We start from the raw sequence: 12,599 nt of genomic DNA, 5'->3' as shown, positions 1-12,599 counted from the left end.
TTTGAATTCGCAGTGACAATAGCAAGGGGCAGACATTTTTGCCAGTTGCAGTTGCAGGCTCCAAGGATCAGTTGAGCAGGATGCATGTATGACCGTGGGAAAATGGGACCACATCATAAAATCGTGACCCACTTCACACATTCTCAAATAATTACAACAAACTTTACGTCTGTTTGTTTTCGGAGTCCAGAGACCTGACGGGGAACATGACAAGTGCATGTTTAAATTTATGAAAGTATGCAAATGAGCCAAGTTGAATTACATTAGGGTTGATATCACTTTTTCTTCACCCTGTACAAAAATCCTCTTGTCATATTTACACCTCCCCTATCAAACGTGCAATAAATTGTTTTTTAGTGTATTTTTACTTGACTTTGACTTGACTGACCCACTTTTGGGTCTCAGCAATAGCGAATCGCGGCTGTAAGCGGGGGAGTGGTGACAGCAAGTCGTCTCTCATCCCTCCTTTGTTGGTACACTCCAGCATCGGTACGCTTCCTCTCCTGAGCTCCATTTCCCTTCCTGCGGTTTTGTTTTTGCTTTCTCTTTCTTGAACCTTGACTCCTGTGTGTTTGGTCTCCTCCTCTCCCCGTTGTAGGGCCCGCTGGAAGTGGCCCAGGTCTTCCTGAATGAGATCCCGGCGGATCCCAAGCTCTTCCGTCACCACAATAAACTGCGGCTGTGTTTCAAGGAGTTTATTATGAGGTAAGCTGGCGTCAGCAAAACCACGAGGAGCGACCTAAAAATGGGTCCTTGTGTCATGTACAACTCTGTTGAAATGCTTCAAGGTTTTTTATTTACTGCCATCATAATAAACCTTAAAGCATTGTCTGTACTGTTTGGTCAATGGTTCTCAAAGCAACGCCTCAAAAAAGGAGCCTTGTAGTAGGAAAAAAAAACCGACTGAGATTTTATTCCTAAAAAATATATATATTTAATATTACTTTAGCCTACTGCAACTGTATGTGCAGATTATATGTAGGAAAATAAATGGCTGTACAATGATTCAATTCAATTGTAATGCCTGTACAAAGCTCCCATAAAAAGAATTTACCCAAATAATTGTTCGAAAACAAACGGTTATAAAATACTGAATGAAAAAAATGTTGAACAAAAAGTTAAATACAACTGAACTGTTCATTGTAACATGCATTTCACTAACTTAAATTCAGTGATTCTTTCACATACCAGAAAAGGAAGTCTACGTAGCATCAGTGGTACTTGTACCATAATTTGTGTAAAAATATTTCAACCACTGTGAATAATAAGATTTGATCAAATGAATTAATGAAGAAATACTTCAAAGTAATTGGTGTTGCGCAGCAAAAATCGAATTTGTTGTTCATTTTCATACAAGTGTAAAAAGAACCTAGCCACTCAAAAACCTAAAAAAATAAGAAATAAAACCTTTACTTTGATGACGACCATCATATCGTCCCATGTACAATCGCAGGCGGTAGGGGCCAAGCTGTGCTTGAAAGGCGAAAAACACACGAGTAATGGACGCCCCCTGCAAAATTGCCTTTATTAACAGTTTAAATCATAAATATGCAACAAATTATTATCCCCAAACACTTTGTCATTTGACACCATCTTACATCATTGCCCATAAAAATAAATAGCACATATTCATGCGGTGTACATGCGGTGAAAACTGTCCGTAACTTACAATTACAACGGCAGCGAAATTTAGCCCCGCCCTCTCTCTGGTATTTCTTTCTACTTGCATGGCAGCAGTTTGGAATACAGACAAAAAAGCATGAGTTGATCGATTGTTGCTGACTGAACTGCGGTCCCACCTCATACACTTTTTCATGTGTGGTCATGAAAGCATGTCATGTTTTGGTACAGTTGTCATAGAAAGGACATAAAAAAGGCTAAAGTAAAAGCAAACAATCAATCCTTCGATATCCTGAAGTGGGATTTGGCAATCTTATCTGTTTTCCCGCGACTTTACGAGCGTATTTTTAAAGCCATTCATCTCCAAAAGTCACCGAAGCGCGGAATGAATGCTATTAAAAGTTTGACATCGATAGATTACAGTAGATGATAAATCTAAATTTTTCTTCCTTGACTTTTGAATGATGGAAGTTACAAAATGGCCGACAATCGCAGGTGATTGTGAAACTAATCAGACAGTTTGGATGAATAGAAATGAACCCGCACCATTGTATCAAGGGGCTGTTCTTCATTCCCCCTCCATGATAGTGCAAGCTTTTATTCGTCACGTTATCGCCAAGCTCTTTTTCTTCCCATTCAAAGCATCATTGTTCCCAAGGAATTCTTTGTGTTTTGAATAATTAAGACGATAATTCGAACCATCCTGCTCACAGAAATGCGTCTGTTGGAGTGATTTAGGAGGAAGAAAAGTGTGTGTGTGTGTGTGTGCATGCTGCACTGTATGTGTATGTTCATCTGGTAAGTCATGGGGTCCTTTTTGTCTCCAAAAGGTGGTTTTCATTTTCCAAACCCTCGCATGTCACATTCCGGTCTGCCCTGATTGCTACAAGCGGGTTGGCAAATATTTACCGTAATTTCCGAAACGTTTCTTATTTTCGGACCGGGGGAATGGGGCCTTTGCCTGACAGCAGGGGAAATGTGTGTGTTTAGTTTTTCACCGTGTCGTATTAATTCTGAGCTTTCTTCTGCTTTCTTCTGCTCTCTTCTACGCAGCCCTGCAATAAATCAGCAACTGTGGCTCTCCTTTCCCACATGTGGGGGCATGCTGTCAAAAACCCATTTTAAAAAAACGATTGCTATAAACTGCAGATTTTCGGGATATAGCAGGGATTTCTGCAACAGCAAGATCTGTTTCATAAAAAAATAAAATAAAAAATCTGTGATATACTGTACATTGCAGTGGAGAAGCAGCAGCCGTTGCTCATTGAGCCCAGTATCGGAACCCAAAAGATTTCGGAAAGCAAAGCCAGTATCTCACTGAGTGGCGAAGTGTAATTCATGTTTATTTTTCATCATGGTTTGTTCATGGTCACAAACCGTCGTAAAGATGGTCGGTCAATGTTCGCCAACAGATTTGATGTTCGCAAACGTTTTTTCTTGTCGCAAGGAAATGTTGAACATATTCAAGGAAAAAAAACATTAATGTTTGGCTAACGTTTGCGGCCTCAAACAAACTTTGACGAGGACTCGCCAACATTCACAAACGTTCGCCCCTCGATGGGATAACGGCTTTAATTGCGTGAATGCCGTCTCCTCACGAGACGGCTACCCAGTTTACACATCAGCAGACCTTGTCTCGGAAAATCCCTCCTTCTGGTCAAGCGTGCTCCTTGCCTCGACTATTTACCGTAGCGTATAGTGTTACATACCGATGCCTTTTCCATTCTCACCCTCATTCAAAATTTGCGGGATTAACTGCGACATATGTTTGTAATCACGGCAGTTTCCCTGATTTCCTCCGGACCGCTTTGTCGGTCTGGAGGACCGCGGGCGGACCTCCTGAACTTGCTCACTGTCCTGCTTGAGCCGCCTTACCTTATTATTATTCCTAATCTACTGGTGTTCCTCTTTCCTGCGCATAATTCTGTGCGTCGGCTTCTGGCCTGCAATTGATTATGTTATTACATACTAGAGGATGGAAACATCCAACAGGCATGTCCCTCTTGAGGCTGTTTTGGCTTGCAAAGGGCTGTTAATTTGGGTCGAATGGATGCAGGCTGCAGTTAGCATGAGGTTGGATTACCCCTGGATTGGTTTGCTTGGAGACACTGATGACGCTGGTCTTAGGTTTGCGGTCATTACATCATGTGCAGAAGTCAAGCGGAGCCTCTCTTCAGAAAGTTCATCCAGTAAAGGGAACACTTAGACAATACAAACCAGATGATTGAAATATTACAGTTGGAACTCTGAGAGACAATGCAAACATTGTGGCCATGCCGTGAATAGATTCTTAAAAAGCTGTACTGCTTTATGATCGTGCACCATAAGAGCAAAAAAAAAAAAAAAAAGGCCTTGGATCCACTTTATTTGTCCGCTTTTCATCCTTACAGGTGCGGCGAGGCTGTCGAAAAGAACAAGCACTTGATCACATCGGACCAAAAAGAGTACCAGCAGGAGTTGAAGAAGAACTACAACCGCCTTCGCGAGAGCCTGAGGCCCATGCTGGAGAGAAAGATCCCCGAGCTGTACAAGCCCATCATCAGGCCTCGACTGGAGAACAGGTGAAGGCGCGCCTGAAAGTCACTCGCTTCAGATCCACTCACGATTCAGGTCTTTTTGGGTTTGCGGCCGTTTTATTAAATGAAAGCATTTGAGGAAACTGCACATCCACATTTGCATTGTTATGGGTGGAATTTCATTAAAATAAGACCTGCATTTAAATGGGGAATCATACCAAAGCATGCATAATGGGAGTGTATTCCGTAAACCAGGGGTGTCAAACTCATTTTAGTCGTGGGCCAATTTGGAGTTACGTCTTCCCTCGGAGGACCGTTATGACAGTGAAACCACAAAATTGTTTCTTGTATACAACAAATTAATAGATTACTACTTTTGAAATCAAGTCAATTATAGTAGTTTGTTCAATTTTTGTTCAAGTGAGTGTAAACTGTGTGACAAAATTATTGCAAAATCTCAACGTTATTTATTAACACATGACAATTTTTTAGCAAGTTGACACGCATAAATTGCTTTCGCGGACCAAATAAAATGACCTGGCGGGTCAAATCTGGCCCCCGGACCTTGAGTTTGACACCTGTGCTGTAAACGATATCAACATACATCACGTTTCTGAAAACATGAGCCATTCAGCTAATAAAAGTTTTAACCAACTTTTTTACACATAACCATGTTCCAACAATTGTGAGTCTCGTCCCCTAAATCGATTTAATATCTTCCATTGCTGGCCCCAATCATTTTTCAAGTAGATTCATGTGTGGGAAGGAAAAATCATTTATCACACCCCGCACCACGGGATAATCCCTCAGGATAATCTTTTAGAGATGTCCAACAATCGGGCCTTTGCTGACTTTTATCGGAAGCGGAGGGGGGATTAGGGGATGCTCAAATTTTTTACACGTGCACCTCTTACCCGGTTGTATTTCTTTACAGGGATTCCTTCAAACGTCTGAGTTTCCGCAAAACTCAGGAGGAAGTTTCCTGAGAGGCCATGGCGAATGTGGGATGCCACGCTTTGTGAAGAGGCGGAATAAATTGTCAGCGGCAACCTCAATACACCCCGCGACAGTTGGTTCACAGTTCTCAAAAAGACAACCAGCAGTGTTAATAATAACAATACATTTCTGTCCTTCGTCATGGAGCGCGACTTGACGCATGGAGCCGTTCATTGTAACATATTCACATGTCCTAATGATGCTGGAAACGTTTTGAGATGTTCTCCATTAGGTTCTTGCTGGCTCAGGACCTCATTTGTGTGCCAATAAGGTGTCAGTGTGTATGCGTGTGTGTGTGTGTGTGTGTGTGTGTGTGTGTGTGTGTGTGTGTGTGTGTGTGCGTGTGTGTGCGCGCGCGTGTGTGGCTGTGATATAGCTGTGTCACTCGGACACAATAAATGATTCTGTTGTGTGCTAAAGGGCTTACTGATTTTCTAATCTGAGTGTTATACGTGCGATATAAATGTTTATATGTTTGAATTTGAGTTTTTTTTTTTTTAATTTTATTTATTTGGAGTTACCTGACAAGTTTGCATGTAGTGGATGGACAACCTAGTCTATAGATTTAATCCATGACGCATCAAATAGTGTACAAATCTACAAGAAAAGAGTGGATTTTATTTTGTGGAAATTGATTTTGTAGATAACAGGCACATTTGTATTAATGAAAATACTAATAGTCAGGGTTTGGTACTGTTTTAACAATGTGGATTGCAGTCTCACAGTGCCAAATTTATTTTTTTAGTTACATTTTTACGGAGCAATCATTTCAAATGCAACCGCACATTCTTGATTTTATGTTTATTTTTTGTCACAATACATTCTATGAGAAACATTTCTCATTTCTCTTAAAAGGTGTATGTGGTTCTTTATTTTTCTGCATCTTGTTTACCCAGGGCACACCCGGTAAATTACGGAATTTTGTGCTGTTTTGAAAACTGGGCTAATTGTTTACACAGATCGCTGTATTAAATACATTCTATTTTGCAAGCCCAATTTGAGGTATACTAATATAAAATTTGGCATTGAAATGTACGTATTAAAATTTTAGCAAGACCACAAACTGGTCAAAACTTAGGCCAGTTTGTGGAATACAGTATGCCTTCACAAGCCAATGAGAATCAACACACACACACAAAAATGGTCAGTTTTGATTGATACTATCTGAAAGATGTATTAATTTATCAATACATGTATATTTGTGCTGTAAACTGAACTGGGCAATACTGAGAGATTTCTGTCAGCACGTATCAGTACTGTGGATTTCAATCACCACTGAGCAATATCTTTGTAAATAACTGTTGTTCTCCTTCATAATGCATCTAGGAGGTGTACCCAGCCGCTGGATATGTGTTTTTCCCCATCATTAACCTATTTTTCTTTTTTTACACGGCGTTTAACTGTACATGTTCTGTGCATAATACTGGCAAACCACCTGAATAAACAATAAAATGTACACGTGTTGTCACTTGTTTGCTTGTTACCTTTTGAAGAAGAATCACATCATTATGATGTTATATTTTTACGAACATTAGGTTACAACCAAATCAAGTAATTAAAAATGTATTGTAAAAGGTTTAATGCACGTCGTTGTCTCGTAATTATGACGTTTAAAAAGTGCGTAGCCAGTAATTTGTAGTTGTTCGTCCTTTTTCCATTTAGCAACATCGAAACTTCCTTAATGCAGCAATTATTTCGTAACTTAATTTCGCAACATATTGCTAGTCCAGTTATTTACACAATAGAGTATCGTTAACCGAAGCCGCTTAACAAGAGAGGTGGGGGGGGGGGGGGGGACTACATTTCCCTTCTGTCTATTCCGTGTACGTCATCACATTTCGACACATTTGGCGGTCTCGTTCCGTGTGTCGGACAGTCGGTGAAGTACAGTGAGTGGATTGTTCACAGTTTCTTGTAGTCTTTTCGTTCTCTGCTGAATATCATCGCCATTATTTTGACTTTAGGGATTTAAGTTAAAATGAAAACGATGTCAAGTCAGTACGACATCTTGTCACGCCTTAAATTTACTCAGGATCTGTCAACGAACGCATGGAAAACAGTGCAGGACTTCGAATCATCGCGCATGCGCTAACTCTCAAGTCTGTCTCAATGTAATTCACATTTTAGATTTAAGTGTTTTTGCTGTCACGCGAACTTTTGAACCAGTATTTCTGGTCTTTTATGTGACATGGAGGAACAAAAGGGGGAGGTAAACCCTGATACAGACGACCTTCCACTTTGTGCCAATACTAGCCACATTCTAGTAAAGCACTATGCTCTTGACTTAACTGTTCATTTTGACAGGAATGTCATTAGTGGTAGTGTGGTTCTGTTCCTGGAACCTACTTCTTCCGAAGAGCCCGAGGAATATGATGGGAACCAGACTGCTTGGTTTGGAAACACTGAACAACGTTCAAGTGATCTTCCAGGGGTCAGGATGGCAGCCGATCATATCAAGTCCTCACCCGAAGGTCATTTTTTCTTAGTGCTGGACTGCTGTGACATCACGGTGTCAAAGGTGGAGCATGTGGACATCACATGCTTGTTGGACGCCTTTCCCGGTGTGCGACCCCCTGACCTCATCCAAAAGTTGGTCACTATGCCTTCTTCTCAGTGGAGGCGGCAGCAGGAGCTCTTCTCAGTGTGTGGCCGTGCCCCTGGTGTTGAGCAGAATGGTGACCAACTCCATTTTCACACCGACCGCTGGAGTCTACAGATCTGGAAACAAGGGGTCTCCTCCCCATGGGAGTTCCCCCGGACCCTCAGGATTTGCTACGAGACGAAGCCTACTGGGGGCTCCGTGAGGTGGACCAAAGACCAGGACAACATGTGAGTCAAAGTGGAAAGTCCGGTAATCCAGTGTATACCAGCCTTTATTTGTCAGGGAAATCTCATGGCAAACCATCAAACAAAAATATCACCAAAAGTATATATGCTGAAGCAATAATTGACTGAGAAATAGATTTTACTCAGCGTGAAATCTGTCGTGTTTCATTGAACACAAAGCTATTTTGTTTTATGATTGGCAGCAGGTGTATACAGGGTAACTCGATCTTCTGGCATCAATAAAAAATGCAAAGAAAATGCCTTTTATTGCTCTGTATATCACTATACGTCACTGACATACCGTAGATCGGTGAACAAAGATGCTTAATGTGTGATAGATAAATCATTTTTCTGACACTTAAATCAGGAAAAATGTAACATTGGGTGATTTCCCACAGCACACCTGATGAAATGGCAAACCATCAACCAGATCATATGACATATTATTGTGTAGCAGCATAAATTAAATATCAGGCTGCCTGCCATTTTATCCATTGCGTCAAATAAAAATCTGATATTCTTGGCTACCACCAAAGTTGAACACAATCCCATAACTCACTGTGTTAAAATCCCAAAGCAAGTGTACGTTGAAGTCATTTGTTATATTGTCAAATTGCATCAGTCTTCAAACTTAAACTGTACAGGCAAACTTTTTTTCTGTTTGTTTGTTTGTTTTAAATGTTAACAGCTGCATAATGAAATGAAAGTCAAAACGACTTCGCCTTTCAAGACAACTGACAAGAAAGTGCAGCGTAATGCTGTCACCAAATGACGTTTTATAGGTAATGTCGAGTTTTGTGGTGAAATGATTGGTTCGTGGTTAGCACAACTGCCTCACATTTCTGAGGTTTTGGGTTTGAATCTCAGCTACAGCTGTCCTGTGTGAAGTTTGCTTGTTCTCCCCTCCACATGCATGGGTTTTCACTGGATCTTCTTCCCACCGTTCAAAAACATGTATGTTCAGTGAAGGTCATTGAAGAGTAAATTGTCCATTGGTGTGAACGTTTGTTTGTCTGTTTGTGCTATGATTGGTATATTGTATTGTATGATTGCACTTATTTCGGGTATCCTACTGCCATCACAAGTACATACTGGTTGAGTTCATCCTGCAGATGTTCCCTTAGTTGAAGTCTCAAAAGATTTGTGGAAAAACTTTTGAAGCGTATTTCGTGTTTTTATTTTTGTTTGAACTTGAAATTATACCACTTTTTTCGAGACTTTTGACGAAATTCGGTCACCTATTAATTATTCCTTCCAGGGCGTGCGTGTACACCGCTGGCTCGCCTATCAACAACCGAGCCCTCTTCCCCTGCCAGGAGCCGCCTGTTGCCATGTCAACGTGGCAGGCCAGCGTGTGGGCCCCCCGCGACTGTGTGGTCTTGATGAGCGGGGAGGAGCAGGTTGCACCTACTGAGGCTGGGGACCCAAGTAAGGTTAAATAATGCGTAGGGATCAGCTATTGCTGAATGAACACTTTTTAGTCTGTCCTTTGCGTTCTTGAACTGCCGATTTGTGACAGAGTTGTTGAAAAAGAGTGACATTTTGCTTTCATTGACATTAAATTGCTGACATTGTATTTGAATTGTTTGTACTGATGAAAAAGTGTGTCAACTATGTCTATTTACAGAGCTACATTACTGTACACGGTTGCATGATTGTAATGTCAGGGAAGGAGAAGTGACTTTTGGCTTTTCCTTCCTTTTCACTCAAATGTTATGTTTGGTACAGAAAATAAAAAGCTTGCCTTAGTTTTGATGAACACTTTGGCCTATTAAGCTATTTTCTGTAATATAAGGTTAGTCACCATGGTTGTACTTGGAGAGCAAGTCCTTTTTTTTTTTTTTTATGTGGTACGTGGTACGAAAAGTTTGATGACTCCTGTAGAAAATAGCAGTGGGGAAACGATAAAAACGCCCTTTTAGCCTTGATTTCATGTAAACTTGCACGTAGGACATTTTACAAGCCTTTGTCTGTGGTCTCTGCAGACTTGTTGCTGTGGAATTACTACGTCACAATGCCCATGCCGGCCTCCACCTTCACCTTGGCAGTGGGCCGCTGGCAACAAGTCCCTGCTCAACTTCTTCCTGCGAGTGAAATTGGGCGGAGGGAAAAGGGGGATGATTTTGGGGAGTTTGTCCCCGTGTCCTCACTCGGAGGTTCAAGCAGTAAAGTAGTAAAAGCCTCCAAGCTCCACACTGGCAGGTAGATTATTAAAAAAAAATTTTGGGCTGTTTGCTTTTTATTTTCTCAAGACCTCCTCCTTTCCTGGTGTCATTAACCCAAGTCTGGCCTCTTCACATTCCATGACAAACTTTTTCCTTTTCATTCCCCCAAAACATGGTGAGGTTTAGGGCGCAGCGGCTCTCGCTCAGGCTTTTTATGACAAAATACATCAAAGCATTGAGAATTCCATCCTCCGGATTCGGTGCCCAGTAGAAATTATCTTTGGAGTGCAAACAAGTGAAGCAGACACGCATTTTTTTATGGACAGAGCATACAGTGAGTGACTGAGCTGCAGGGCCCAGTTGGACTACGGTCCCCACTCCTCAGCCCTGCTGCGTGTGCCAGTGATTTCCAGTAAGGCTCCTCCTCCCGCCCTGGTTTTCCTCTCGTGGTAGTCCAGCCGTAGCCTGCCGCCGGCCTCAGGAATCTCCCACTACAAGGCAGGCCTTTATTTTCAGTGAATGGTTGGAAGGAAACTTGGACGCGGCTCGAAAACCCTTGGATACGGAGTCAGCCCTGGTTGTAGAAGAGAAAGAATACGATTGCATAGTGACACCTTGATATTTTTAGGAGCGGTTTTGTATATCGTCCGTATTTCCATGGCTTTCGTTCCCACACTTAGAACAAAGAGACAGCACACATGGAATGAGTATTATACCTCACGCACGCGCTGTGCACTCAGTGGGAGAACCTATTAAAAAAAGCCCTTTTATTAACCTTGGATTAAACTTATCTTTTCAATGCGTTCCAAGGGAAGAGCTGACCGCCTGCTTGGGCTCGTCCTCTCAACACGAGAGCGTTTCTGTGTCCGACCATTCAGCCATGTTGGATGACGGCTTCCCTTGTTCCCATGGCGACTACCCTTGCCGGTTCATCGAGCGCGCCATGAAGTCACAGCGTGCCATCCCGCACCGTGTGTTTGCGCCCGTTGGGCTGCTGCAGAAGGCGCAGGTTGGGACCTTTCACACTTCAGATAATAATACAATGGTTCCTTGTCTTACTTGCGTCCCAAATTACAGTTACGATCAGCCGCTCTGTTGATTGATTAATTTAATTAATGTACTGGTATGTACTGTATGTGAGAAAAAATGTAACTTAAAAGTGATCTTTTTTTTTTCCATGCGTCCTAAGAAAGTGAGTGCTGAAAAGATACAGATTTTCTCTATTCTGCCCTCCCAGCGCATACCATGAGAGTTTGGCATACAGAAAACATTTTTCAACAAAGAAGCCCAGTGCGCTTGCTTGAAGCTGTTTATTGCCGCATCCCAGCGGAATAGTCTGTGAAACTAAACAAAGCGAATCACACGTTTTTCATTAAACCAAGCCACATCACTTTTTTTAATGAACGTCCGCTAGCATAATGCTAACACAATGAGTAACACCATAGAAAAGGCGAACGAAAGTAACACCAATATTACAGAAGTTATGAACCTTTAAAAAAAACAATATTAAAACACATCACATATGGACAGAGCATATGAAAATACTCACAATACTTTTTTTTTAAGTTTATTTTTTTTGGGCGTGGGAAAACAAAGTCAATACTTCAAACTTGATTACTTTTGTTTTTTCCTCATATGCTGTACTTAATACAACCTTTTTTTCAATCAAATGTAATGTTTTCCCCTTTTGTCAGAAAAAGTTATATATATTTTTTTAATAAATATAAACATTTTTACACCGCTTGCTTCCTCGAAAAACTATTCAAGTGTTTTCATTCGGACTAACATCTGTATTTTTGCTGTGCTAAAGACACTTGTTGATGTTCTCATTGCAGAGCAGAATCCTCGCCCTGTTGCCGCGATGTTTAGCCGCAGCCCAGGCAGTTCTGGGAGTTCATCCTTTCCCCCGCCTTGATGTTCTCATCGTGCCAGCAGGGTTTTCCAGTCTGGGCATGGCCAGGTACGAACACACACATGCGCAAACACAGGGTGGGGAGATAGTTAGTTACAGTCTGGTGAAATTGTGCCGTGGCTGTGGTCAATAGCAAATATAGACTGACTCTGTTTATTAAAAATCGTTGTTGTGTAGTCTCCGAAGCATTGGTCAAGCAGGACTTATAAATTCTCAGATGATATGTTTTGAGGTGTTTTACCCCCCCCCCCCTTTTTTTTTTTAATTTGGAAGACATGGGCTATAATTTTCATATAGCAACGAAAACATTGAGCTTGGCTGCCACACTGTTGACGCTTTAATCTGCTGCCTGGGCTCCACTTCACTTGTTTTTGGAGTGTGATTCATGGCGTGTTTCGCATGTACCCCCCCCCCCCCCCCCCCCCGCCCCCACATCTTCTTTTAGAGGTCCTTACTGAATTGTAGGGTCCAAGGGCAACTCCCCATTACTTATCTTCTCTTATGAAATGTAGCCTTCACCGCCCTCCTTAAAAACTGGACCTGCGCTTTCCTCATCTTCCCCCA

At 41.7% G+C, this 12,599-nt stretch overlaps 2 protein-coding genes across 7 annotated transcripts in view; both read left to right on the top strand.

The window, feature by feature from the left end:
• dock8 (dedicator of cytokinesis 8) overlaps window positions 1–6,588 on the top strand; it is a 62,867-nt gene extending 56,279 nt beyond the window's left edge. For all 3 annotated transcript variants that reach the window (XM_086110611.1, XM_086110610.1, XM_086110612.1), the window contains 3 exons: window positions 599–705; window positions 4,011–4,181; window positions 5,071–6,588. In XM_086110611.1, coding sequence (XP_085966737.1) covers window positions 599–705; window positions 4,011–4,181; window positions 5,071–5,122 — 330 coding nt within the window. In that variant the 3' untranslated portion in view covers window positions 5,123–6,588. The remainder of the gene's footprint in view (window positions 1–598; window positions 706–4,010; window positions 4,182–5,070) is intronic.
• A 402-nt stretch (window positions 6,589–6,990) lies between these two features.
• Window positions 6,991–12,599, top strand: part of aopep (aminopeptidase O (putative)) — a 78,056-nt gene continuing 72,447 nt past the window's right edge. For all 4 annotated transcript variants that reach the window (XM_086110873.1, XM_086110872.1, XM_086110875.1 and 1 more), the window contains exons 1-5: window positions 6,991–7,961; window positions 9,217–9,386; window positions 9,944–10,160; window positions 10,934–11,132; window positions 11,959–12,083. In XM_086110873.1, coding sequence (XP_085966999.1) covers window positions 7,321–7,961; window positions 9,217–9,386; window positions 9,944–10,160; window positions 10,934–11,132; window positions 11,959–12,083 — 1,352 coding nt within the window. In that variant the 5' untranslated portion in view covers window positions 6,991–7,320. The remainder of the gene's footprint in view (window positions 7,962–9,216; window positions 9,387–9,943; window positions 10,161–10,933; window positions 11,133–11,958; window positions 12,084–12,599) is intronic.

The sequence above is a fragment of the Hippocampus guttulatus genome, chromosome 5, assembly GCF_054856545.1.
Source record: "Hippocampus guttulatus isolate MCC_2025c chromosome 5, RoL_Hgut_1.0, whole genome shotgun sequence".
Lineage (NCBI taxonomy): Eukaryota > Metazoa > Chordata > Actinopteri > Syngnathiformes > Syngnathidae > Hippocampus > Hippocampus guttulatus.
The sequence above is the reverse complement of the archived record's forward strand: the minus strand, read 5'-3'. Positions and strand labels throughout refer to the sequence as shown.